At 52.8% G+C, this 27,789-nt stretch overlaps 1 protein-coding gene across 3 annotated transcripts; it reads right to left on the minus strand.

Annotated features, from left to right (window-relative positions):
• Positions 1–27,604, minus strand: SH3GLB2 (SH3 domain containing GRB2 like, endophilin B2). Of its 3 annotated transcripts, XM_069873229.1 has the most exons (11): positions 27,473–27,604; positions 18,581–18,722; positions 18,118–18,246; positions 16,757–16,890; positions 16,202–16,294; positions 11,886–11,948; positions 7,956–7,979; positions 5,346–5,435; positions 4,172–4,272; positions 2,088–2,352; positions 1–1,427 (listed from the first exon to the last, which is right to left on the minus strand). In XM_069873229.1, exons 1-11 carry the CDS (start codon positions 27,533–27,535, stop codon positions 1,320–1,322), a joined length of 1,212 nt encoding a protein of 403 aa, XP_069729330.1. In that variant the 5' UTR covers positions 27,536–27,604; the 3' UTR covers positions 1–1,319. The 3 variants fall into 3 exon arrangements, with proteins under 3 accessions (XP_069729330.1, XP_069729332.1, XP_069729333.1); XM_069873231.1 differs by lacking the exon at positions 11,886–11,948; XM_069873232.1 differs by lacking the exons at positions 7,956–7,979; positions 11,886–11,948.
• Between the last annotated feature and the right edge of the window lie 185 nt (positions 27,605–27,789).

Here is a 27,789-nt window from a genome sequence, read left to right on the forward strand (position 1 = left end):
TCAGGCAGTTTGTTTATTGGCAAATAAGTGCTGAAAACCATGAGCCCTACACAGACAGGAGCTCCGTGCCCTGTTACATTAGAGTGGTCACAATACCATGGGGGGAAAAGTGCAAAAGATCCATAAACAAGCAAAGTTACTTCTGACATACCAAGGGGGGGAAGGTCGTGAACGGAGCTCGGCGCAGGCGAGTTTCTCTTCCATCCAGCTTGAGCGGAGAACTGGTTACACAGCAGTGGGAATCCTTTGGTTGAGCTCCAGCTACACGGCTCATTGCAGGATGAAAAGACATCCCCACACCTAAGTGCTCCCTTTAAGCTAAACCACCGCAACCTCAAGGGCAGCCGGGGCGGTTCCGTGCGCGCGTGGCTCCCGCTGGAGAGAACAGCGAGCGGGATCGCCCTTCCCTGTGCTGGGATGCACGGAGTGCTCACTGCTGAGATGGGAGGGAAAGTGCTAGTTAAATCCGTGAGCTCAGGTGAAAGTTAAGTCAGGCTAAACCATGCCTGGAACAGACACACTGAAACAAAAGCCTGGACAATTAACACAGGGAGCAAAGCGTGTAAAAAAAAAAACAACTTGTAAACTCTTTGCAGTCCAAGTTTCTCCGAGGAAACGCAAGCAGGATGCGTGGTCCTTTGCACTGAGGTTGGATTTTCGACAGACAGGCCCTATGGTATGAGGTTGTTCTTCACAAAGACGTTTCCTTCCAGCTGTACAGGGCGGCTCTGGATTGAAACCACCAAGTACGTCCCGCAGAGCGCGCTGCGTTCCTGCTCTCCCTCAGGTGAGCGAGGTGGAAGGGTCTGATGGGCTCCGAATTCTTAAACTCAAGAGCTAGAACATGTCAGAGGGTTTGCGTGGGGCACCTCCCCACTGGAATGCTTGATGGTTTGACTCGGGTAATTCTACGGCTGGAGAACAGAGAGGATGGGGGACAGACTCTAACCCACACCGGACACGAGGGAAGGGAAACTCAAACTCTGTGAGCAGCTGCTGGGGGGGACAGCGTGCTGGCCCGGGGAAAGCCACTGCGACGAACAAGACTAGGGTAGGGTAGGAAAATTAATCACAGAAACTCATGCCATCACGACTAACCTCAAAGCAGTCTGCACTGGGAGTTAATAAATTCAGTCCTGGGTGCTATCGGCCCTTTTCCAAAACCTTACTGGAAGTTTTATTTCTTTCCCACAATTCCCGCTTTAGCAATGGAGTGTCGACCCTGAAGAGAGCAATGGTCTCGGATGAAGAAATCCGCGTTAGAAGTGCCAGGAGACGAGGGGTGCGTTCTGCTTGTACATTCTTCTTCCTGGAAACATTTAACTTAACAGTTCCAAGTAAGTGACAGGAACTTTGCCTTTCTGGTTCCCCCTTTCCCCTATGAGCCAGTCTGGATCCATGCCCGGCAGGCTATACACAGTGATCATCTGGGGAGAGAAGACGGCGTTAGACAGGACCTCGCAGAGCCCAGAAACACAGGCAGGCGGGCACTGGATAGAACAATAACTCCTGCAGTTCATTTTGCAGGCGTCTCTCCCCCTTCCCTGGAGCGATCTGCAGCTTTAATAAAAGAGCTACAGCAGTCTGCCCAACGTCCCTGTTGCCTTTTCATTCTCCAAATTGACTTAAGGTATTTTTGCAGACAGGGTGGCTCGATACTGCCATGTCATCCCTTCCCAATATCATGATTCAGTCCAGTTGACAGCAAAGTTTGAAACCTGTTGACTTTCCTTTTTTTTTTTTTTTCAGCGTGATCAGACCAGGCCCCCAGGCAGCAGCTGCTCTCACTGCTCTCGGACAAGGCAGCTCTAGCTGAGAGTCACAGTGAAGGTACCATGGAATTTTGTTAGCTGGGTACAGCCAGACTCCAGCAGGAACAGAAGAGTTATCGGGGTGATAAACAGCAACTGGCCATGAGCACAGGTTCACTGCAACTCGGTGAATACAAGCATCAAGGGAAAGACTTCATTAGCCATTCCACAAAACAGGGTTTCTAGGGGCAGGGAGAATAACCAAGACCTCGATAAGCATGCAACGGGCACCAGAGGCAGTTAGAGTGAAACTCAACGCAAAGAAAAGTTACCAACCTCATCTGCGAGAAGCGCCAGCTCGGTGCTGTCGGCTGCTTCGTAATCATAGAGGACTCTGGCCTTCCGTGTCCCGCTGGCAGGAGGTTTGACTTCATTGGGATTCAGGACGCCCTCTGCCACGGTGTTGGGCACCCCGACAATCGTGGGCACAACAGGGATGGTTGGCACAGCAGGCAGCGTGGCAGCAGCAACGGCTGGAGGAGAGGTGGCAGCCGCGGGAGGAGAGGTGGATTCTGCGTTGCCTACGAACGTGCCTGAAAATCTTACGCAGGGGAAAAAAGCAGAGTTTAGTAAGGCTCTGGTGTGAGAAAACAAGAGCGAGTTTGTGCTTTCAGTTGTTAAAACTGCAGAGGTGCAGCTAACAGCTGGAATGTACCTATGCTGCCCTACAACTGGGGAAACGCACTCAGTTCTCGGGTGCTGAGACTACGTAACAGCCCGTGTTTATCTGTTTATTTGGGTTGCAGTGTCCCGTGACAGGACTGGCACCCAACGCGCCGAGAGCGAGACTGAAGTGCGGCACACAGAGGGGTCTGGGCAGGGGCTGTTCTGGCTCTGCGGCCGTTCCACTGGCTCCACTCCTCTCTCCCATGGTCTGTGTCACCTCATTACTCTGCTAGTTCTTTGGGACAGGGACAGTCACTGAGCAGTTAAGCTGGACGCCACAGCTGGAGGCTCTCAGGCTTTCTAGAGAGACAGTAACGGAGCTCGCTCTTGTTATCTGCAACTCCCCCCTCTGGTCTGGCCCTCGCTGACTTTCCTTGCAAGTCACAGAATCATAGAATCACCAGGTTGGAAGAGACCCACTGGATCATCGACTCCAACCATTCCTATCAATGACTAAACCATGTCCCTTAGCACCTCATCCACCCGTCCCTTAAACCCCTCCAGGGAAGGTGACACAACCCCCTCCCTGGGCAGCCTCTGCCAGTGCCCAAGGACCCTTTCCGTGAAATATTTTTTCCTGATGTCAAGCCTGAACCTCCCCTGGCGGAGCTTGAGGCCATTCCCTCTCGTCCTGTCCCCTGTCCCTTGGGAGAAGAGCCCAGCTCCCTCCTCTCCACAACCTCCTTTCAGGTAGTTGTAGAGAGCAATGAGGTCTCCCCTCAGCCTCCTCTTCTCCAGGCTAAACACCCCCAGCTCTCTCAGCCGTTCCTCATAAGGCCTGTTCTCCAGCCCCTTCACCAGCTTTGTTGCTCTTCTCTGGACTCGCTCCAGAGCCTCAACATCCTTCTTGTGGGGAGGGGCCCAGAACTGAACACAGGATTCGAGGAGCGGTCTCACCAGTGCCAAGTACAGAGGGAGAAGAACCTCCCTGGACCTGCTGGTCACGCCGTTTCTGATCCAAGCCAAGATGCCATTGGCCTTCTTGGCCACCTGGGCCCCTGCTGGCTCCTGTTCAGTCGCTGTCAACCAACACCCCCAGGTCCCTCTCCTCCAGGCAGCTTTCTAGACAGACTTCTCCTAGTCTGGAGCTGCTCAGGGTTGTTGTGCCCCAAGTGGAGGACCCGGCCTTTGGCCTTGTTAAACCTCATGCCAGTGGTCTCAATCTGCACAGACTCTAGCGTCTGGCTGAGGTGGAGAGCTCTTAGAGCCATGCAACATCTTACTTACATTTCTCCTTTAGAGCTGCAAGCGTGGAAAAGAATGGAAGAGGAGTTGTGAGTGATCATGCACAGACACCAGCCCCTCCCGAGCGGGGCCACGGTGCTGCTGTGACAGGTAACCCTGCCCGCGCCCACGGGCTGTGCAGCCGCACGGAGTTGGTTACTGCTGCAGCCGAGCCCACTCCGACTTGCTGCTTGGCAACAGGAATATCTCCCATGCGATTTAACTCATTTAGAGCAAGAACGTTTGAACTCCCATGGCCATCCTGCTTTGAGATGAATGTAGAAACCCAGATGAATCCAACGGCAAAGGCACTGCCACTGGGGTTGCTCTCGCTGTCCCGCAAGCTCAGCTCTGTCAGAGCTTGGAGAGGGCTTTAACTCCTCTCCCGCTTCACAGGGTGGTGACGCTGAGCCGGGGGTAACTGCATGTGGGAGAAACCCCGAAAAAAGCAAAAGCATCTCTTGGCTCACCTGCCCAGCTGCTTCTGCAGGTCCAGCATGTACTGGTAACACTGAGCATAGTAGTTGGTCTGAGACTCCACAAACTCGTGGAGACAGCGAAGGTGGTTCACCTGGAGGAAAAAGGACAGTCAGCTGCTCTGCAAGCTCGGGTGCCAGGCACAGGAGCTCTATTCTTGTAGCTGCCACCCTCCCCCCCAGGGCCTGGGTTTGTGCAGGCCAGTATGTAAAACAATTACTTGGTTCACTTCAATACACTAATTTGTCAAGTTTGGGAACGTTGTGTAGGTCGAAGGGAGATCTCAGCAAGGAGGCTGCTCCAGGCACCCTAGCCCTGCCCACGTGGCTAGTCCACAGCTCTAGTGAGAGAAGAACTAGTTTTTTTCTGGCTTGGAAGCTTCTCAAGGACTGCAGAAGCGTAGGTGCCACAGTGGCACTGCCTGTGCAGGTTTGTAGTTAGAGTATTCCAGGTCTCATGAGGAGGTTGCTGTATCATCCAACTTTATGATCTCTATCTCTACTCCCAGCAAAGGCTCCACAGAATCATAGAATCACCAGGCTGGAAGAGACCCACTGGATCATCGAGTCCAACCATTCCCATCAAACACTAAACGATGTCCCTCAGCACCTCATCCACCCGTCCCCCTCAACCCCCTCCCTGGGCAGCCTCTGCCAGTGCCCAATGACCCTTTCCGTGAAGAATTTTTTCCTAATGTCCAGCCTGAACCTCCCCTGGTGGAGCTTGAGGCCATTCCCTCTCGTCCTGTCCCCTGTCCCTTGGGAGAAGAGCCCAGCTCCCTCCTCTCCACAACCTCCTTTCAGGGAGTTGGAGAGAGCAATGAGGTCTCCCCTCAGCCTCCTCTTCTCCAGGCTAAACACCCCCAGGTCTCTCAGCCGTTCCTCACAAAGCCTGTTCTCCAGCCCCTTCCCCAGCTTCGTTGCTCTTCTCTGGACTTGCTCCAGAGCCTCAACATCCTTCTTGTGGTGAGGGGCCCAGAACTGAACACAGGATTCGAGGAGCGGTCTCACCAGTGCCGAGCACAGAGGGAGAAGAACCTCCCTGGACCTGCTGGTCACACTGTTTCTGATCCAAGCCAAGATGCTATTGGCCTTCTTGGCATTCTTGGAGGAAGGAGCCGAGAGTCTCCGTGGTCCCTGTCCCCCCCAGTTGCCTCGAGAGACTCACATGTGTGCTGCTGATCCCCTCCAGCAGGAGACGCGTCACCTCAGCCTGTCGGTCAAACTCGGTCTGCGTGAGCCGCAGCTCGTGTTCCGCCTGCAACACAGGACAGGGGGTTCGGGACAGCACAAGGCGAGGACCCCTCTTCTGCCGCTTCCAGGGAGAGGCAACACCCGCCTCCTCTGCCAAGCCCTGACTTTGGCACAGAGAGAAATGCGCTGTCGGCTCCGTGGGGTCCCCGCGCTCCTGCGACACCGAGCATGGAGCACAGGACGCCCTGAGTGAGGATCCCAGAGGCCTCCAGCTGTAATTGAGCTTGATTCCTGCTCGATCACTGCACGTCATGGAACGGCAGCTCAAGACAAATGCGTTAAGCTTCCAAGTTCCTACTCCCACAAGACTAGAACCTGAAGATGGAGAAGCTTTGCTGAGCCTGATGTATGCGGAAAGCCAGTCCCGTGCCAGCGCCTGTCCCTTTACCCTCTCTCCCTAAGCCTTTAGATACACGAATGTGACAGCCTCCCTAAGCTTCTCTCCAGCGGTGCAGCTTCTCCTTTTTGCCACCACAGAACAAAGGCTGAGGCCAGGAAGCACTCACCATAGCGCTGTTACCCACTACATCCCAAGCCAGCTCCTACCCAAGGCTCTCCTTTGAAATCCTTACTTATTTTGAGCTTGGAGGCATTCAGCAGTGGTTCTGAGGAGGCAGCTAGGCAGCAGACACTGGGAATCCAAAGACAGATTGATACCAGAGACCCCAATTACCAACCAGTCAGTACCAGAATACCCAGGTGGTTCCTCGCAAAGAGAAAAGCTCCAGAAGGGCTGGAGCAGTCAGGTGCCCTGGTGTCTGCTCTCCCCTCCCTGTTGCCAGAGGGAAAGGGGTGACAGACAGACCCTTCTGTTCTCTCTAGCATGTGTTACTCCTCAACACCAAGCGGAACGTGCCCGTTCACTCTTCGGATGGCACAGAAGAGTGATGCCCACTCAGCTACGGCTCACTGGAAGGAGGGGAGGAAGGGTTCTGTGTCCTTTTCCCCTTCTCCGGGGGCTGCAACCGAGTTCCTTTTGCTGCGTTGGAAATGCTCCCACCAACCTGGCACAGGACTTGACCCCAAAGAGCTAATCCTGAGGGGTGCAGAGCAGAAGCCACATCACGGGTGGTTCCGAGCAGGGCGACCTGGTCTTCTCAGCAGGGCGAGCCAGGAGCTGCTGGGATCATTCCCTCTCCCACCCGGCCCCAGCGTCACCAGGGCTGTGGAACAGCCAGGCTGGAACAAAGAAACACTCGGGCTGCCTTGTAATCAGATTTATCTATTTTAAGCTACAACTGATCTATTTTTTTGCATCCTCTGTATGAAAGGGATTATTTAAAGGAGAATGGGGGGATGACATAGGAATTACTAGCGCCTTACAAAGCACCGAGGGATTCTTGCTCCAGTGAGCTGAGCAGAGACCCTGGTAGGGGCACAGATTCCCACCTTTGCCAGGCAGCCCCAGCTCCAGTCAGGGCTGCCTGGGATTAGACCCGCTGCCTCTTCGTGCTGGCTCTGGGCAGCTGCAGGATGTGGTTTGCTATAAAACCAGCACCAGGCTGCGAACTGGGAGCTCCCTTCCAGTCCTGTGCTTCTCCAAGACGTGGAGAAATTCGAAGTTTACGGATGCATCTCAGGATAGAGGCACAGAGCCTTGCAGGCTTAGAGCCCAGCGCAGTCAGCTCGTTTGTTTGAGGGACTGAAGGATTTGAAGTGCAGGATGAGCTGGTTCAAAACAAGCCATTCTGCTCGGATGCAGCGTTTGGAGTAAGGCAGTAACAGGGGGCACCACACACAGCATGCAGGAACGTGCCATTCTACCACCTTGCAGTTCAGGCTTCAGACTAATATCTGCTCTTTGAGGCGTGAGGGGCAGTTGGGATCCCAGAAGGTCTCTCTGGAAGCTCCACGCCGTGCTGTAACTCCTCACAGAGCTCACCCTCATCTCTAGTCCCCTAGCAGCCCTCCATCCATCTTCATGGATGAGTCCTTCCCCTTGCGGAGCCCAGAAAATAAACAAGATCTGGGAGTTTGCCTCCATCGATCCACTCAGAAGGGTAAGAGCAGCTCACCCAGACAGCATCAACTCCACGATAAGCTCCAAACTCCCCTCCTTGCTGCCCTGACAGAGCTGTTCCCTCCAGCAGCCGGGGCTGTCCCACGGGGGAATCCTCTGTCCTGGCTTCAGCTCTGCTCGGAGCTCCTGCTCAGACCCCAGAACAAGCAAGCGAGGGGCTCCTAGAGGTGAACGCGTGGCGCGTGCAAAACCAGAGCAGGCAGGGCTTGTGCCACAGCAGGAGAGCTGAATCACGTCGCAGCGCGTCACCTCTGCTCCTGTGGCACCAGTGCAGGGCTCACGGAGTTGACTTTTATCACGTACACACGAAGCCTCTTGCACCAGGGCAGCCGAATAGCCCACGAGGCAGGCTCATCCCCAGCCGCTGCCAGGACAACAGCAGCATCCCGCTCACCCTCCCCTGCATCCGCGCAGGCACACGAGCAGGAAGGAATCTGCAGCCCCCTCCCCAACCCCTCAACGCACCCCCAGAAGGTTTGAACGCAATTCCAGCTGGGTACTTACTTTTTCCACCTCGTCGCTCCAAAGCTGTAGGGGCCACAGAGCAACAGGAAAGGAGATCAGTGTTGGAGACGTCGAGAAGCACTCGGCATTAACACCAACGGGGCAAGGATGCTCCGTGGACACAGCAGGGCAGCTCCAGGGACAAGCTTAGCCCTTCACCCAGCGGCAGCTGCCAGATCGATGCCCTTTCCCTTCATTCTTGCCCCCTCGAGCTCAGTTTCACAATAGCAGAGCAAGCCCTCACCAGCAGCATCCAACTCGGCTCCCTGCCAGGGCTCTTACAGCAATTGGCACTCAACAAGCTCCAGAACGAGAAGGATTGAACAGCAGAGTCCTCTGAGCAGCAAAAGTTACTTTGCTGAAGGCTGCAGAGGTTGTTGTTGAAGGACAGCCCTTCTTTTAGGGTTGTGGAGAGGCAAGTGAGCTGCCTGAGCCCACAAACAGGACCTGGGAAGTGCCATGAGCTCCAGGCAAACAGAGCTCAGGTTACCGGTACCTTAATCCAGTCCCTCTGTGCTCCCAAAGGTGTGTTTAGCCACAGGAAGGATAAAGCAATGGTTGGATGGTGCCTTTGAGCCAGGCCAAACATCGCGCTCATCATCCACGGGGCACATCTGGGGCATGACAACGCTGCCAGCTGCCTGCTGGGATCTGGCTCCAGGACACGGAACAGTCAACAACAAAAGTCACGCACAGCGATGGGAAAGGGGGTGAAGGGGTAGAAAAACACATTGATCCTTCCCAGAGGTCCTTGGCTTGGCCTTTCCTCAGCAACTGGCAACACGAAATCACCCTGGGGCGATGGAACCACACCAGCCTAAACCAGTGGGACCAGGAGATGGTCTGACGGCCCCTTTGCAGGTCAGGGAAGTCACCGTGGCGCTGCCGAACCTGCGCTGCAGGCACCTGAAGCCCCAGGCTGGATGCTGGGGGGTGGGAGGCAGAACACGCTCTGTTCTAGACCCAGGGTCTCCCAGCTGAACCTTGCTGAGGTTTCCTCACCAGCAACCGCCCTCAGGTGCGCTGGGGAAGCCCCAGGTGCCGAGACAACATCACCAGGCAATATAAGGAGCACCTGAGGTATTAACAGCAGCTCCTTGGCTTGCTGCCTGCTCCAGCTTCTGCCTCCCTGGCCAGCAGCTCCTGACCCAAGGTAAACAGCCTTACTGGCATCTCCTTTTACTCGAGTGGAGTTTTGTAGGACTGCAAGCTGTCCCAGTGCAGCGCTTGGGGCACTGAGGCCAGGAGGGTGTTTTGTTACTGTAAGTCAGAAACTAGCTTGAGTAAGGGCTGGGACATTTCAGCCGTATGCGAGGACGCGAGCCCCTTCTCAGTCCAAGAGCTCTGAATCTGGAAGGCAGAGGGCTGGAAAGGTCTCTGTAGGCACCTGGGAAGCAGGTCCTAGGCTGAACTGTGCCCTGATCAGCGCATCCTTGTGTTCCTGGAGGAAGATTTACTCTAGGGGAACAGGGAAGCTTTCACTCTGGCCACAGGTTGTCTTATTTGGATGCTGTGGACAGTGTTTTAACTGACCCTCTGGAAGGTGCTCAATGTGTTTTTCTTGGAATCGCTCCTAGGAGCGGCAGGGTCTGAGAGAAAGGGATGTTTAGGCTTGCACAGCCCACGTACACCTTCTTACACAAAAAACAAAAGGTCAGTGTGGGAGAGAGGAGAAATGGCTCCTCAGCCTCCAATTCATACAAAACAAAGTAGGTGCTTGCCACCAGGTGGATTTAATTCCATCTAAGCCCTCCTGTTATGGAAGAGCAAAAATAAAAGCACCCTGTTATCCACCTCTCTAAAAATCAACATAAATTTAGAAGCCAAATCAGAACCCTGCTGAGGGCGTGTGGTCCAGGAGAGAGCTGACCTGTTTGCTCACCTGTAAGACAAAGTTGTTACCTGGGCATAAGCAACCCCTCCCTCCAGAAGGGAGCAGAGCTCAGCAGCAAGGCGAGCGGCACCCACGGGTTTACGCTGTCAGTAAGTACTAAGGCTAAAGGAGCGCAAAGCCTCTCGCCTGGAAGAAAAGCAGAGCAACAGCGTGAAGAGCTCCTACCTTGCTGCAGCGCCTGACCCCTTGGGATAAATGCTGGGATTAGAGAGCTTGTCGCAAAGCGGTCCTACCTGCATGGAGCTGGGGAGCAGCTGGGGCTCAGCCCAGGTTTTAGTTCACTAGAGATGCCAATCGTTATTTCAGTCACCCCTGCTAGTGCAGCTGGGTGTCAGGTGGCCCTTCAGCCTCTGGATAGTTTTGGAAGCCACAAGGACAACTCCTGGTAGGAGGACCTGCTGTGCAACCATCAAACACTATTAAGCGACAAAGATCAGTGCTGGCTGTTCACCTAGAGCAAGTAGAACCCTCTCTGACTGTCCCCTGTCACCATCGCTGCCAGAGCTTCTCTAGCAGGGCTCTGAAGAGGCACCACTCAACCAGGCAGACATGCCAAGGTAGACACTTATGGGCTAAACCCCTCTCCAAAACTCTAATTCTCCTGTCACGTTTCTGTGCTTGGCCGCTGCTCCCCAGAACAGCTTTGCAATCCAGCAAGAGCAGATCAGCTTGTAGTTTGGTGATGACCAGACGTGTCCAACTGAGCATCTGGGCACTCTGCAAGACGCTAACGCACATCATGCAAACGCTTGCCTGCAGGTCTGCTTTAGAAAGCCTCAGGGAGCGATCAGGATACCCTGGTCTAATCACAAGTATTCAGAGGCAGGGCAAGTCCAGTTTTTCTCCTCCAATTCTTCTACAGCTCAGTTGTAGCCCACTATTGCGCTGTCCTTGGAACAGATCTTTGCAGGGGAGAAGCCACAGGCTCCCTGCTGGTTGCTGTGCTAGGAGAGATGGAAACTGAGGAATTGCTACAGCATCACCGGCATCAGCTGCTTCCTAAGCAGCCTCATCACCAGGCCGGTTACCTATGGAAATAGTTTTCTAGCTATTGTGCAAAGCTATTTCTGATCCCAGCATCACTCTCCAAGAAGGTTAGGACAGATTCTCCTGGGAACTAACACTGATGCTACCAGCTCAGACACGCCTCTTTCTCCAAACAGGATGGGTTGCCCATTAAGCAAATCCAACTCATTCTCATGATGCTTTTTGTTTGGTAGGAGGCTGGGCTGTCTTTTTTCATCTCTATGGATTCTGCTCCCCAGCCCTTCCACTCCCAGATTATTCTTATCAGGCATCAGTGTTGTTCTGAATGCTATTTAGGCAGCAAGATGATCAGTTTTCAACATTTTAACGAGAAATGTGACATTGTGCGATGGGGAGCCATGAACACAGTGTGGAGAGTCAATTGCTTGACCACAGCCGCTCAGTGCAAGACAGCACAGAGGTGATGGGCTATTCACCCACCCGCAACGCAGCTGATTGCGTAACAGCCACCGACAGACAGGTCCCGAGATGAAAGGAAAAGGATTGACCTCTCTTTGCAGAGGAGACAAGCCTGCCCTGCCAGCCTACAGCATTACTGACACGATGGGTGGCTGATTCCTCCACCTTTGCTTCTCTTGACCAGCTACAAAGCCTCTGAGCACCGACACCACAGCATTGGTCAGGCAGTCGTGCGTGTGACATCACCAGTGTACAGCTGGAACCACCCAGAAGGGTTAACCTTTGAGGTTTTTCTCCTTTCGGCTGCCCCACTAGCAATAAAAAACCCTGTCAGAAGATTCCCACGAAAAAATATAGGAACAGATTGGCAGAGAAACTGGAAAGCAAAGCGAGCAGCAGAAGTGCCAGACCCTGACCGTGCACCCCACAGGGTGGATCCGCATCCTTAAAGCCGAGTCAGAGGAACCCTGGGCAGCCCATGTCACATTAAAATGTTGAAAACAGCGGAGCACGAGGCCTGAGTTTAAGTCGGGTGAAGAAAGGGTCAGGAAGAGGTCGGAGAGGCAACATCTAGCAGGAGGCAATCTTACCGCTGATGCGCTGGCGGAGAGAATGTAATTACGAGGTCTAGTCTCCTGAAAATCAGGCACAGCCTAGTGGGGGAATACAGTTTCATGTACGAGTCATGTAGAAGAGTCAACAGGAGTCAGTTGGGCAATGGATGGAAGAAGGGACTGGTGTGTTTTCCTGTCTGTGCTGGGAGATTAGTTAAAATTCTTAGGGGATGGTAGGAGGGAGGTCTCCTGGCAGTGTGAGCAGTGGTGGGTGGAAGCCAGGCTTGTGGACTTGCCCAGGCAGTCGTACTGGTACTTGAAGCACGGATATTTCTACTATTAGAAACTCTGCGCTTACAGCTCCCTGCTCACACAGTGCCCGGCTGGAGTGGAGATGAGACAGCACAATCCCTACTGCATTTCCCATTCCCTTGCAGCCAGCAGGTTGCTCATGTTGTGTTGACGCAGTCCAGTGGGCAGGACCTTCTCTCTCCTTGCTTCCCACCTGCAGTCCTAGAAGTGTCCCTGTGCAGTGGCTCGTCCTTAAAGTAGGCATGTTTACTACCATCAGACGTCCTTTATATGGTGCCTTTTAAAGAAACACATCTACTTGTCTTATTCTTATCAAGCCTCGGGGCACATTTCATAGAATAACCAGGTTGGAAGAGACCCACTGGATCATCGAGTCCAACCATTCCTATCAAACACTAAACCGTGTCCCTCAGCACCTCGTCCACCCGTCCCTTAAACCCCTCCAGGGAAGGTGACTCAACCCCCTCCCTGGGCAGCCTGTTCCAGCGCCCAACGACCCTTTCTGTGAAAAATTTCCTCCTAACAGACCCAGACCTGCTGTTTTCAGTGAAAGACACAGCTTAGCCGAAGCAGATCTAGCCCAAAGCTTTGCCATGGCCAAAGGTAGCGTATGACCCTTCAGTCTCCAGGTCAGAGAACGTCCAAGCTACCCTCTCCATAGCTAAACCTCTGCCCTGGAGCAGGAAATTGGGAATGTGAGGGATCCAGTCCACCTTCCCACAGAAGTGGGCTCTCTAACAATCACGTAACGTGGTTTCTACTCAGCTAAGCCAAGACCAGGCTTGTAGAAGGCCTGGCACACAATCCAGCTGCAGCCCAACTACGTTGTTAAAGCCTCTCAGGCTCCACGCTGCCTCTCCCAGGTTAATCTCTCTGCCGCTCACCTAGAACTACTTACACACGCTGACCCAATTTGCTGCTCCCCGAGCAGCCTGCTGGAATGAGTGACCAGTGTGTGGAAGAGCAGCCAGGCAATCCCAACAAGAAGAGGGTTTTTTAAACCATCCAGGAGTTTTGGGGATGGCTGGAGGAAGGAATAAGGAGGAGCAATTCCTATTACCAGTTAGAACTGAACACAGGGAGGAAAATGCACCAGTGAGATTTGAGGCCAGCACAGCAACTAGGCTTCACTCCTCCCTGTGGGGAGAGGAGATGTCTTGCAGGAATTGCTTCTTGTGCTTTTTCTTTTGAGGGGAAAGATCGAGAGCAACTGAGGAAACCTCTCCTCCCATTCCCTGGTCTCCAGGGAGTCCCAAAACTAGTCACAGCACATGGGATGAAGGAGGCAAGCCGCTCTTGCGCTCCTACGCGTGGACAAATCGTATTTGCAAGCAGTGGTCAACAGGGAGCCACCTCCCACCCCCTTCTGCTCTTGTAATGGGGAAAGTGAGCAGATCCCTGGAACCTGGAGGACAGAACAGCACCACAACCAGATCAACCTGCCTGTCATTGTCTCTGGGCTGTCTCCCTTCCAGGAGAGGGACTTGTCACCCAACCTGACCTCCTCCTGCCTAAAGCCGAAGGAGCCTGAGTGTGTTTTTACCAGAGCCCAAGCCTCTCTTGAGCACTGCTTGCAAGCAGCGTTGATGGAACTCAATTCATGCTCCAGAGGGGCTGCAGGCAGCCGACAGATGCTCCCATCTTTCTGGGGCACCTTCCCCAGGCAGCCACAGCCCTGCCCACGCTCAGTACATGCTCCAGGGCCAGTCCGAATGGGATAAGAATTTTCGTTTAAAATGGGAAAGAGACAATGAGAGGTGTTAAAGAAAAGAAAAAATAAAAAAAAATCACAGCACTGTTAGCACAGTCAATACTCACATCTCCCTCACACTGAGCAAATTACAAAGAAACAAAACAAAAAGGTTAGTAAACAAACCAGCATCAACAGGAAGGACAAAGCACGAAGTCTGAGAGAAATGCACAAGCCCAGACACTCGAACAGCAGCTCACAGGTCTGGACAGCAGCGCACTTGGAGGGTCAGTCACGAGACAGAAGCTGCGGGAACACAAGTTTGCGCTACAGAGGGGAAGAGCAGCAAGAGAGTGGTGAGCTGGGAGAGGGGCGATACTGTGGGCCAGCTTGGATGGAGCAGAGCGAGACAGGACTCTAGGCACGTTACGGAGAACATTGTGGCTTAGTGATGAGTTAACACATCTAGAACTGAGGCAGCAGCTCTTTTCCCCCCTACGCTGGGAGCTCCCAGCCATACATTGTGCTCCAGTAGTCGGTGAGGCACCCTGAGGTCAGGGACCCCACGTTTTAAGCTAAGCTGGGTAAGAGCTGCGTGCCCACAACAGCAGCCGAGGTGGTTGTTCTGCTGTGTGATCTCTGCCTCTTTGAAACAAAGAGGCTGAAGTGTGGCTTTAGGCAAACACCTTGGAAAGCCTGGACTCGCTGTGCACCCTGCTTGGAGCACCCCAGCCCTGCAGCTCCAGAAAAAAACCAAGCTAATTTCTTTTCTGGCTATGTGGAAGTCCCTCACCCAAGTCTGTGTGCAGGTGAGAGGCCTTGGGGTCACTTCAGGTAGGAAGCAAGGTAGAGACGGTGTCCCTGCCTATGGCAGGGCAGTTGGAACTGGATTCTTTTTAAGGTCCCTTCCAACACAAACCATTCTATGGAATGGAGGAAGCACTGAAGGTATTTCAATTCCTGCTCTGATTTAAGCTTAAGATAAAGCTACGGCCACCACATCCCACTGTGACTGGGGGCACCCTCCCCTTCAGAAAGGGGATTAGGGATCCTTGAAGTTGCCTTCAGTGGATTTGGGTGACCTGACTGATGAGAGGAGGCTTTTTTTAAAAGGGCAGTTTTCTTTTCTTCACCCAAAGCTTTGTTTGGGGCTTCCCACACAGGCCTGAACACTGTTAGCCCTGCTGATGGTGGCTGCTGAGCTCAGCACAGCTTCCCCATATGGCTTCTATGCAGTTGGAGCTGGAGAAAAGGGAAAACACCCAGGAACTGGCCACCCAGGGAGCTCTTAAAGTCAGAGGCCCAGCTGAGCAGATGGTTAGAAAATGGGCTCATGGCAGGGCTCCTAGGCTGGTATCCCAGTGCATCCCAGAGACTGACTGATGAGAAGGATTCCTCCCTGTTCTGCATGACACGTTTGCTAGTTGTGCTCCTGGCCCCAGGCTAGAAGCAGAACTTGGCAAGTCCTCGTGCCAACAGCCAGAGTGCTAGGGGACGGCAATCTGCTTCGACAAGGCCCTCCAGGGAACCCATCGGGGCTCTGCCCAGCGAGAGCCTGCCTCCAGGAGCCACCTCAGGCCCAGGGAGCTCCCTGAGCTGACAGGTCTCCTCAGACAAGCACTTTGAAACACTTGTCCCATTGCTTGGGCATGACAGGGACACTGGTTGACCTGGCAGTCTCTTCTGCACTGCTCTGACCTGGGAGCATTGTTGGTTTACTTGCCGTGACTTCCCCTGACTTCCCCAGTGCCAGAGGGCAGGACAAGCCTGTATCTAGACAGCACTGTGAATTAAGTGAACAGAGAGGCTGAAGGAAGGGCCTCTTGGTAGCAGATCTGACCGTAGCCTCCTCTTACAGGCTCTCCAGCACCCCTGCCAGGGGAAGAAGATGGTGTTGGAAGAATCCTAACCAGTGTGAAAGCCTGGGACTGCTGCTGTGCTCCTCCCTTGTGCACCTCCCAGCTCAGCGCTCTCTTGGCTTGCTTTAAGATCCCCAGGGATACTTGTCAAGTCCTCAGAAGATACAGCCTTTTAGTTACTAGCAGAAAACATCCAGCAACTACTGTCTGTCAAGAGACAGGAGCCCGCGTTAAGTAGAAGTTTTCAGATTTTGGAAGCTCACAACTACTTGTTTCAACACCTCTCCCACGGGAGGGTACGTGAGGAACAGGCACACGGGTCCTGCTCCCAGTTCCCTTGCACACCGGACATGGGATACTCCCACCCATGCCTCCCAGAGCCAGGACATAGTAGGGAAGCCTAATTTTTGTCCAGAGACCATGTGGCATTGCTGGTGTGAGTCAAGCCCTGTGGCCAGAAGGACAGTGAGGGGAGTGAGGGAGACAGTTACCGCTGCTTTTGCCTCGGCAGCTTTGGCTTTCTTCAACCTGGCTTTGCAAGCATCCAGATCCAGGCGGCGGTTCTGCAGGATCCTCCGCTCTTTCTGGAAGGGATAGAAGGTAGGATAAGAGCAGACAGCTTAGGAACTTTGGGGACGGAAAGCGACAAGGTACCCTCTAGGAATCAAACTGGTTTCCTTAGCAAGGAGTGCTAGTGAGAAAGAAGCAGTTGCTATGTTCATCTCATCAGCAAGCGTTTTGGGCCTGGCTGCCAGGGAAACAGAGCATCTTACGGGTGGGTGGTGCCCACTAAACTGCAGGAGCCAGGGAAGGAGCTACCTTCCTCATGCACATCAACTGGCAACCTTACCCTGCTGCAAAGGGAGCCCTGAGCAGGTCTAGGATCGGTATTTCCCTAGCTTTGCATTCTTTGAGGGGAGAGGTATGGAGTCCTCCTTTCTCAAAAGGGAAAGAAAATGGGTTCTTCCAGCACTGCCTCCCTCTCCCGCTGCCCTCCTGGTCTCCGGTGAGGTGACAAGCTTCCCCTTCCCTGCCATCACACTTACAGAAATGGTTCTCCAGTCCCCTTCCAGGAAGTTGCGCAGCGGGGTCAGGAAGTTGATGGAGGCGCAGTGGATGAAGTCCCGTTCCGCCGCACCTAAGCGCCTTTGAGTCTCTCCAACTTTTATCAAGGTCTTCCCTGCAATAACAGCAGCTTTCAACTCCGGGAGCAACCAATTGACGTTGTGTTGGCTTCAGCCAACTCACCCAGAGCTACCAGGCTCCAGGGCTGAGGGACAAAGGCACCGTGTACTGTGCCTGGACAAGCTGACCATGTCTGTGCCACATCAACTTCAGTCCTAACTACAATCAGCTTTTAGCTTGGGGCCTCTTCTCAGCTGCTCCCAGTGCAGCTTTGATCTTATCTGTCTGCCAAAGCACTTATTCCACCGATGTCCTTTTACTCCTACACCTGCTTGCGCAGAATGATCTGTTGGTCTCATAAAACAGAGGCACAGGAACAGAGCAGCAAATTAAAAAGCACCAGACCAGAAAAAATGAGTTGATTAGGCAGTGCTGGCGATAGATGCAGTTACAGCTGTTCTGCCTGAAAGTGGACTCGCTATTGAGCAACTATCGATCTGAAGAGCAGTAAAAATGCTCATGGCAGACGCAAGGACAGCTGGAAGTTAAGGCTGTGCTTCTGTGCAGCTCTGCTGCCTAAAGAAGCCTTAAATTCCTGCTGAAAGAAGCAGTTGTTAGGATTTAAGAGCAGCAAGATGCACTGTGATGTCAGGAAGGGTCTGTTTGAGGCTTGTGGCCAAGTACCAGCCTTCCCAAGTCTATTTTCCTGTTCTTTTTTCTGCTGGAGAAAGATTCCCACCCTCCAATTGCAAGACACTGTTAAAGGATGCTTCTCCTGTTCAGAGCCTAAAGAAACTGTGTGATGAGGCACCACCTTAGACTAAAGATACACTCAAACTGGACAAAGCTAAAGTCATTCGCTGCAACTCTCTGTTCAGGCTAGTTTAGAAACCTAGAGAAGTAGCGCAGAATAATTTGTGTCCTGTAACCAGTCCCATGCCTTTAGCCACATGTCTTGGTTTCTTCTCCAGCCCTGCCAGACTTGAGGATTGCAAGAAAGGGAGGGCTGGGGAGACCCTTGCCCCTCTTCCCCCAGAGCATGGAGGATGATTTGAGTGGATGTGACGCTGATGTCCTGCTCCAGGTGGGCTGTTTGCTTCTGGGCTAGAGAAGACAGGCCCTTCTTTGGCACCAGCCTTGACACCCTAGTAGTCATGTTGCTGTGGGGGGAGCAGGCCATCCCAACTCATGCTGTGTAAGCCTTAACCCAAAATGGTACTGGGGATGCCCTCTTAGGGAGGGATGGATTCCCAGGGCTTTTTAATTAGCCAGGTTTACTTACCATAAGGTGTCCCTGGCCCAAAGTCATTAGCTGCTTCTGTCATGTACTGTGCCAGCAGCTCCCCGTTGGTGACCCGGGAAGGCACCTTCCGATCAAGCTTCTCATAGAGGAATTCTTCTACTCTGGCACCTGGAATGAGGATCCCACCAATGGTTACAGGATGGAATGACTCTGGAAGTGGCATTCATGGCAGCCCACCCCATACAGTCCTCGATTGTGCACTGGATGGCAAACACCGGCACCGGGAGAAGGTGCGTCCTCACTTCCAACCATCTCCTAGCCCTCAGGGGCACCAGTTACCTCTCAGCTACACACGGAAGGAAGGACAGGCCCTGCAAAGACATGTTTCTTCCAACCTCCACAAACTCACTGGAACAGGAGTCTGCCAGAGGGCATGTCTTTTATCACTGTTTGAGCTGCAAGTGATATTTGTCCTTCAAGCATTAGAGGAAGCAGGACTTACTAGGGTTTGGCTGTAGCAGAACCTCAGTCTGACGCAAGATCTTCTCTGTCCAGTTCTTCGTGCAGTCTGCCCTGGCCAGAAGGTTTTCAAAGTGTGCATCTAGTTCAGTCTTCTCAGCCTGGCCCAACTTTTCTTCAGTAAACTGCAGGAAGAAGGTATTCATTAGAAGGTCTGCTCCACTAAAGCAAAATTATAGCATGCTACAGAGCTGTTAAGAGACACTGAGACTTATTCTGTCCTGCGTGTTCATCACAGAGTAGAGCTAAAAGGCCTTCAAGGTATCATTCTTTGTTCTCAGGCATCTTTGACCAAGAGTGGAACAAGTATTGAACTACAAACAGAGCCCAGGTTTGAGAGGTGTTCTGAAACAAGTAACTCCTAATTAGGTCTGGTCAGAAAGACTCTAGTTGTGAGGAATCAATTTAAACGTGGACATGGCTTCCAGTACTTCATGCAGGAGACCAACAGACATCCTTCAGGTGAGGCAAGATGCTAACCTCCTTCATGTTCTCCTAACCAACTCTGTCCTGCAAACCCAACAGGACCAGGAATGCCGCTAACCCCAAGCCGCACTTTCTTCTCATCTTATTAGGCAAGCATGGACACAACATCAGTTTTGCTCCGGGGCTCAGGATTTGGATGAAAGCACTTCTAGCAAGTGACCCTTCCTCTAGGACAGGCTCCAAAGCAGGGTATGGAGAGAAATAGAACGGTGTCTGACTTCTCCCAGCACTCAGGTTCACACTGGCAACAAACCCTTCCTCCCTCCATGATTCCTTTTAAGTTTAACATTAGCAGGAGAGAAAAGCAGACTGTGTGAGTGTTTTCCTACTGGGCAGTGACATCTGATAAGCAAGGTTTGTCAGTCTGGAGGTGCAGCATCAGATGGCCTGGAGGCCCCTCATCGTTTCGTTGGGGGATTCCTGAGAGACGTGCCCCTTCCCTCTCATCCCAGTCCCATTTCCCACTCCTCTCAGTGAAGTTGGCCAACCTCAGTGTGTTTTAAGGACAATTTCTCAGTCTGGATGGAACCAGCATGTTGCTGGATTGTACTAAAAGACCCCTTTGTCACCTGGCCTCCTACAGAGGTTGCAGTTGTCCTTTTAGTCCTTGTTGCTGGCCTCTGGTGCCTCTGTTGAGTTATCAGGACACGGTACTGTACAATGCCTGGTGCAGTCAGGTGCCAGGAGATTAAAGCCTGCCTCAAACTCTTAGATAAAACACAGTTGCACGATCTGTTGCTTGTATCTTCTCCTCTACCCTCCCCTGTCCCACAGCTCAGCTCTAGACAGGCTAAGATGTCCTTTTGTGGGGTCTGGGTCTGCTGCCCCTCCTGAAAGGCTTTCAGACAAGCTCTGTTGTGTTCCCATCCAGTACAATGCTGGGAACAAAGTGAGATAAGGAGCAAGCCCAGAACCAGCACGCGATGCGGGCAAATGAGCCGAGCAGTGTGCAAACACGACTTGATATCCGAGATATACAAACCCTGCAGGTGTGTTTACGCAGTGACCTGTTTGGGCAAGATTTGAGCTGGATGCCAGCGGTGACAGACACTGAACTGCAGTCACCCTCCCTCCCGCAGCCCCGAGAGGACAGAGCAGTTCCAACCATGCACGACCAGGCTCGCTTCTCCCTCACACCAGCAGCCCCTGCTTACTGACACTTATTTTCATCTTATTATTCAATATTTTCATCTTTTTTTCATCTTTCACTTGCCACGGACCCCATGGCTATTGCCGCACGCGGCTAAAAGCAGAATCAAGGTGAGGCGTTTGTATTGCTTTGTAAAAAACATCTAGGATTGTCTTTGGGGGGGACACACGACTATCAGGCATGCGTGAGCAGCTTCCTCTGTCGCTGTAGGAAGCCCAGGGCTGTTTTCAGGCTCTGCCAGCCTGGGCTGAGTCACTGCCATGCAGCAAACTGGGGCTTCCCAGGTATTTGGCACCAATTCTCTGTCATCTGTTTAAGAGCTTTCTTAAACAAGCCAAGACTCTTTGATGCAAACATAACAGTCTCCCTCACCCCCCCCTCCCCTTCCCAGACAGCTTTTCGAGATCTTATCTCACTTTGAAGTCCAGCTCTTCTTCCTGCAGTTTAGACTCATCCTGCACCAGCATCTGCCCTGGAGCTGTCAGTCTAAACCCAGTTTTTAATCAGCTGAACCTAAGCAGCTTCTTACAGCATTGCTGCAGTCAGATCGCTGCTGAACCCCCCCCAGCACCTCCTCAGAGCTACTGCCAGCCTCCTGAATCGCTCCAGCTCTGGACCTGTATTCATAGAATTTGCTGTATTCATAGAATTATATGGATTATATTGCTGTATTCATAGAATTATAGAATCACCAGGTTGGAAAAGACCCACACAAGCATTGCTGTCTTGTGCAGCCGTGTGCTGTAACCCACCCTCTCTGCGTGCTGTGCTAGAACAACGTGGGTCATTTGGACAGTTGGCCACGGGGCAACCAGGACCCAGTCGCTCAGTTCTTATCTCGAGTCGGGCACTAAAGCCGTTTGTCTTGCAAGAGGGCTGAGGACAGGCACCCCAGTCACTGCAAGTGTAGGCTACGCCAGAAGGGGAGGATGGGCAGCGATCTCAGTCACAGCCTGTGGCTCCCAAGGGTCAGTCTAGAAAACAATCTCTTATTCAAGCTTTCTTTCCGAGTTGGAAGCAGGGCATGAATGTCATGAAGAGAATGCAAGGGCATGGGAGGCTCTTATTCCAGTTGCTCTTAATTCCCTCAGCATTTCCCTCGCTGCTGCCCAGAAGCTGCTACCCCCTCACTGCAGGCTGCTGCAGAGGGTGATCTTTCTTCCCCCCCCTCGTAACATGCTTCTACCTCCTTGTCTGTGCACGAGGAGTCACTGATCCAGCTCAGTTTAATCTCTAACATAAGTTTTCAGGCAGATCACAGCACTCCCCCAGCTACACAGCACTGCTGGGAATGGGCCATGGGGAGCAGGGGACAGCAGGACCACCTCTCGCAGGAGCAGCCTGCGGTGGGATCAGATGCAGCGTCTCATGCAAGCACAGCCAGCGAAGGAGATTAGAGGTAAGTTACACTGCCTTATCCTGCGAGCTGGCTCTTTCTCGTGTCTGGTGAGTAGAGATCCAAGCTTTCAGGTGGCAACAGATCTCAGCCATTCATCCTCTCTTATGTGGCTGCTAAACCAGAGTCCCCAGCGAACAGCAGGGTGGAGGAACAGCAATTTGTGCAGTCTGGCTACTCAAGCACTGCAGGCAGAACTCCCCCGCAAAGCATTTCTGTTCCTAGGAATTTGTTTTCATAACACTCACAAGAATTGCATTGTTTTCCCTTGCCATCGAACAGACAAGATTTCACTGTGAGGCCAAGAGATGCAGGAGGGCAGGCAAGCTGACCACGCACTTGTGCCTCCTGGCAGACAAAAATTATTGTGTCTTGCTTCTCCTGGACCAGAGGCACTGGTGTCTTTTGCTGCACCAAATATTCCAGATTGCTATAAACAGGAGAGTTATTTGGTTTTATCGGGTTGCCCTAGAGGGTTGGTGCATGGAATGGTTGGACGCGATGATCCAGTCGGTCTCTTCTAACCTGGTGATTCTATGATTCTACGTCCACCTGGAAGAGTCAGGGCCAGCAGAGCACATGCACATACAAGGCACGGGGAGAACCTTAAGCTGCTCCACTCTGCTGTAACAGAGCTATTCCCATTTGTTTTCTAGAGCCTGATCCCTGGGTCAACAGCCCTGCCCTGAACCAATTCCAGGTTCTGCGTCCTAGGATCATGTGCCAGGTCACGGTGCTAAGAGGCTCCACTGCTCCTGCCCCCCAGGAAGCATCCCAGCTGAGCCCCAGCCCAGTCTTTGTGCAGGGAAGCTGATGAGGTGATTAATAATGCAGGTCAGCCTTTTGTCGAGTGCCACTCTCGCTCTCCAGGAAGAGGAGAGTTGTGCTGCATTCCAAGGCATCAATAATTCAGCCAAAGGTTGGGTTTCCTCTGGGAGGCTTGGCTGGCCAGCAGGAACGCCAGATGCATTATCAGAGCCCTTGTGGGCAAGGAGGCTGATGAATTGGGAGAGTAGGAGGGGAGAGTGCAGCTCAGGCAGCTGCCTCTGTTCAGTATTAGGGTGGGGAAGCTTCCCTTACCCCAGCAGAGCTGGTAGTGATGCTACTGGGATGTCAGGAGGTTGCGTGAGTAAAGCTGAGCTGGATGGGGTAGCACCACAGCTACCATATCAAACAGGCTGTCCCCACAGCCCTAGAGACTTGAGGCTTTAAAACAGCACATGTATTGTTTTCTTTGCTGAAAGCATTAGCACCTTTGTCTCCTGTGAGAGAAGGTGAGGGGAATAAAATCCCAGTGCTCCCACAGAGTTATGCCAAACACTACAGCTGTTTTGCACAATGCAGCACAAGTTGACTTGTGTCTCTTCCAGGCTTTTCTGTCCCTCTCCCCTCCAGCTGAACCAGGCCTGGACACTGTGAGCTCGGCCAGGGCAGCTCCAGCCCCCTTGCAGGGAATCTCGGGGCACATTTCAGGCCCCTGCACCATTTGCAGGATCCCTTTTTCCAGCTGGACATTACTTATGACTTTCTACCTTAAATCACAAGGAGCAAATTAGGGTTATTAGTCTTAAACCAGGAATAGCCTCCTGCACCTGCCAGTAGATCTGGGATGTTGGATTTTCCAAAGCATCCAAACAGCCCATAATGCCCAGGCTGTGGTAACATTCACTTGTTTGGAGATCAGAGGCACGACAAAATTGTTTCGAGCAAATCTACCTCCCAGTTTGTGCAGGGTCGCATTAGGCAAGAAGCCACAGCCACTCTGTCAGCATCTAAAAACTACCTGAATTTCAACAGCTCTGGAATAGCTACAGCCTGTGCTTCAAGTGTTTGGTCACCAGGAGTCAGGAAAGCCAGGCTGTGAGCCAAGTGAAACTGTGCTAGAGGACAGAAGGAAGCTATTAACAGGAGAGCTTGGTTAACTCATGGGCAAGGCATTTAGGAGAGGAAAAAATACTGCCCTTGTGGATTCATGGGTGTGTTTCAAATGGAAACACGCTCTGTCCTGTACCTCTTGCCTTCAAAACCCTTTTCTTAAGTCACCACCTGTTCTCTTGACTTCTAAGTGTGCAGCAGCCAAGGCATCAAGCCCAGTAAGGTCACCAAGCAGAGGGGAAAAGTCTATTTTATCAGCAGAGTTCAGAGAAATGTGAGAATCTGTCTTCTTTCAAGAGCTTCAAGATAGAATTAGGCAGCCTCTAGCTGCTGGTAGTAATTACATTAGCAGTGGGATAAGCACTGCAAAACTGTACTCGCGCTTGGGCAATTCCACCCAGAGCCAGTTTACATCAGAATCGACAAAAGACAGACACCTACAACTATTTCCAGACATCCCCAAGAGAGCCTGGCTCACAGCCTATCTAGAAAAAGACATCCAATGTGTTAACTTCGGAAGAGGAGATCTAAGTTCTCTTGGGAAGCTGGAGCTGTTAGCATGGCTTTCTCTCCAGAGGCTTCGGATCAAACCCACTTACTGATACCTGGAAAGTGCAGCTGATTAAGGAGAAAGACTTTATTCTTCCTCAGTGAAGACGAAGAGCGTGGCCTGTTTGAAGTATCTCTGCAGGCAACAGAGCTGTGAGGGGCTGTGCTGCATCTTCTCAGAGGACCCTTACTTGATGGCTGTGACTGATGGTGCAAGTGTGAATAGAGTACATCCTCGAGTGGGATGCTGAATCCTACAAAAGCTCTTTCTCCTTGCAGCTACCCAAGCCTAGAAGCTTGTTTTGCACTCCCAGTAGTGCTGATCACCACCTCCCTCATCTACTTCTACTTGGTTTGAGATGCCACGAAGCCCACAGGGCACTGTCTGGTCAGATCGTTATAGAATCACCAGGTTGGAAAAGACCCACCGGATCATCGAGTTCCACCATTCCTATCAAACACTAAACCGTGCCCCTCAGTGCCTCGTCCACCCGTCCCTTACGCTTACACAGCCTCTTTGTCACAGCCACCTTTGTCCTGGAGACTGGTACATGATTGCTCACCCAGAAGCATGCAAGACCTTTGAGGTGCCTGGCTTCTCCTCCAGTAGGAATCCTGCTAAGTGGTGCCTGTGCTAGAAAACTACCATAAAAAAATAAAAAAGTGGTTCATTGAGGGGTTTTTTGGTCATGAGTGAAGTCTAGCCTTGTCCAAAATCCTTCAGACAGCACCTACGTTAGGTTGTGTTCAAACTGGGACTGCTCCTGTCCGAAGCCTCAGGGAAGGCACTCCAGGAGAGGTGTGCTGACCTCTGCCTCCTCTACTCTTTGCTGAGTGATGCTACAGCCCTTCTTGCAGTTTGAGTTAAGTTCTAGCATGTTGGCCAGACGTCTCAGCCAGACAGCAATAGCTAATGCTGTCTGAGCAGCACAGCACATAATGGCCAGTCCATTTATCTCCCAGTCGCTGCAGTTCCAGTAAAACAGCGCTTTGTTAAATGCCAGGAGCCAAAGAAAGCATTTCCAATGCTACAGAGAACAGAGCTTATTCTAGGCAGGTCTCATCCCCCTCCTAGAAGGTTTGTGCTAAGGAGTGCACAAAATATTTTCCTGTGAAGGGAGTGAGGCCCAGGCCCAGGTTACCCAGAGCAGAGGTGGCTGCCCCATCCCTGGAGGGGTTCCAGGCCAGGTTGGATGGAGCTTGGAGCCCCTGATCCAGCGGGAGGTGTCCCTGCCCATAGCAGGGGTGGAACTGGATGATGTTTAAGGTCCCTTCCAACCCAAACCATTCTGTGATTCTATGATTTCCTTCCAGTCTCCCCTCCTTATGCAAACACCTGCACCCTAATCTTGCATGCTATCCGCAAGTATCAGTGCCCGTTTCAAGAAATTACTACTGGCATTAGTCATATGAATATCCATATACGAGATTATGTGGAGTAGGTGTAGCAGGCAGAAGCCACTATTTATAACCTCCTCTTTGCTCTAGAATCACTGTGCGCAGACACTGTTCCCATGCCTGTCTTCTTCCTACGCCTTGAAGCTAAAAAACACTTATCGGAGATTTACAATGAAGCTTCTAAACATCAGATTTCTTTACAGCATTTCTCCTATTCTTCTGCTACCAAGGTCATTTGCATGAGAACAGCATCTTTAAGCTTTCCATCTGCTCCTTATTTTGCACCTGTAGTTTACATCTCTTTTTTTCATAACATATGACTCATTGGCACGGTCACAGGAGGTGATATCTGTTTATTGGAGGCCAGGTCCTAAAAGAGCCAGAATTACTCCACTGCACAGAAGGCTTGGAACAAGCCAGCACTGCTCCGTTTGTTTATCATTCCCCCCTACGTGATAGGTAGAAGAAGCAGCCCAGTCCCAGAGACACCTGCTGAACTTCACTTCTCAGGCAAGATCCCACCCAGCTCGGACTCTCCTCTCTCCTCTCCTACCCAACTATGAGCAGTTTTCATGCCTAAGAAGTGGACTGACTCAGCAGCCACACAGAATCATGGAATCAGCAGGTTGGAAAAGACCCATCGGATCATCGAGTCCAACCATTCCTACCAAATACTAAACCATGTCCCTCAGCACCTCGTCCACCCGTCCCTTAAACACCTCCAGGGAAGGTGACTCAACATCTCACCACCTGCTGCAGACTTTCCTCCTCATAGGCAGCCAAATTCCTTCCCTCCACAGCTCCAGCGGGTCACTGCAGCCCCAGCAAGCCCCTAATCTCCAGTGCATGAAGGATGGTTCTGATGCCACCTTAGCCCACTGAGATGCTGCCTGCTCATTCTCAGCAGCTTCTTCCCAGCACCATGTCCCATTAGGACCTGAGAGCTCCCAATACCTGACAGCTCCCATGGGACAGAAGCTCAGGCTGTCTCTGCCACATCTCCCTAGCGAGAAAGAACAGTCCCCGCTGGGTCTGGACACAACTAACTGAAGAGAAGCTTGCAAGACAAGCTTTTCTTTAAGGACAACCACGATTAGGCAAGCAATGTCCTCTCCACATGCTTCTCCATGCATGAGCCCCAGTCACTGTATTGGTTAGAAGCATCTCTGGGGCTGTTTGCCTTATTAATTGGTACCAGCCCCGCCAGGCAGCAGCAGATCCATGGTTTGGGGTCTCTCGGCTCCTGCCTGGGACTGGCCAGCAGCACTCAGGGACCCCAGTGGTGGCTGCTCCTGTGGCTCGGGCAAGGGAACCATCCAGCCCCAAACTCATTCTCCAGCCACCCCCAGGCTGGGAGAAATGCAGCCTGGATTGGCTGTGGCCTCGACCCCTATCCGTGTGACACGAGGCGAGGGGGAAGAGAGAGGGAGGAGGGATGGAGGGAGGGAGGGAGAGGGAGGCAGGGAAAGGAGGGATGGAGGTAGGAAGAGGGAGGCAGGGAAAGGAGGGATGGAAGGAGGGAGAGGGAGGCAGGGAAAGGAGGGATGGAGGGAGGCAGAGGGAGGCAGGGAAAGGAGGAATGGAGGGAGGGAGAGGGAGGCAGGGAAAGGAGGGATGGAGGGAGGGAGAGGGAGGCAGGGAAAGGAGGGATGGAGGGAGGGAGAGGGAGGCAGGGAAAGGAGGGATGGAGGGAGGGAGAGGGAGGCAGGGAGGGGGGATGGAAGGAGGGAGAGGGAGGCAGGGAAAGGAGGGATGGAGGGAGGGAGAGGGAGGCAGGGAGAGGAGGGATGGAGGGAGGGAGAGGGAGGCAGGGAAAGGAGGGATGGAAGGAGGGAGAGGGAGGCAGGGAAAGGAGGGATGGAAGGAGGGAGAGGGAGGCAGGGAGAAGAGGGATGGAAGGAGGCAGGGAGAGGGAGGGAGAGGGGGATGGAGGGAGGAAGGGAGAGAAGGAAGGCAGGAAAGGAAAGGAGGAGAGGCGTAGGGCGGTAGGAAAAGAGGCAGGGAGGGAAGCCCAGGCCCACCTGCACGGCGCGGGAGAAGAAGACCCCCGCGTCCGACGCCAGCTTCTTTACGTTGAAGTCCATGTCGGCCCCGGAGCCGCCGCACCGCGCCCCCGCTGTCACCGCGGCTCCACCTTTTATAGTGCCGGGCGGACCCCGCCTCGCGCCGCTTAAAACGGGCAGCGCGCAAGCGGTGGGTCCTCGCCGCGCCGAAACGGGAGCGCGTGTCGTAGCCCCCTTTAAGGCGAGGGGGAAGCTGTCAGCCGCGCCCCCCGCCCCTGCCGCTCCGCCGCACTCGGCGCCGCATCCCGGCGGAGAGCGTTCTGATTGGTTGGCCG

This window comes from Phaenicophaeus curvirostris, chromosome 20 (assembly GCF_032191515.1).
Source record: "Phaenicophaeus curvirostris isolate KB17595 chromosome 20, BPBGC_Pcur_1.0, whole genome shotgun sequence".
NCBI lineage: Eukaryota > Metazoa > Chordata > Aves > Cuculiformes > Cuculidae > Phaenicophaeus > Phaenicophaeus curvirostris.

Bases quoted from the DNA above. Each gene is read 5' to 3' on its own strand.
- SH3GLB2 (XM_069873229.1), bottom strand. From the start codon at position 27,535: ATGGACTTCAACGTAAAGAAGCTGGCGTCGGACGCGGGGGTCTTCTTC. The intron at 11,949-16,201 runs GTAACTGTCTCC...TTCCCCCACTAG, and splicing joins CTGCCGAGGCAAAAGCAGCG to GCTGTGCCTGATTTTCAGGA. The intron at 2,353-4,171 runs GTGAGCCAAGAG...CCCCTGCGTAAG, and splicing joins CTGCAGAAGCAGCTGGGCAG to ATTTTCAGGCACGTTCGTAG.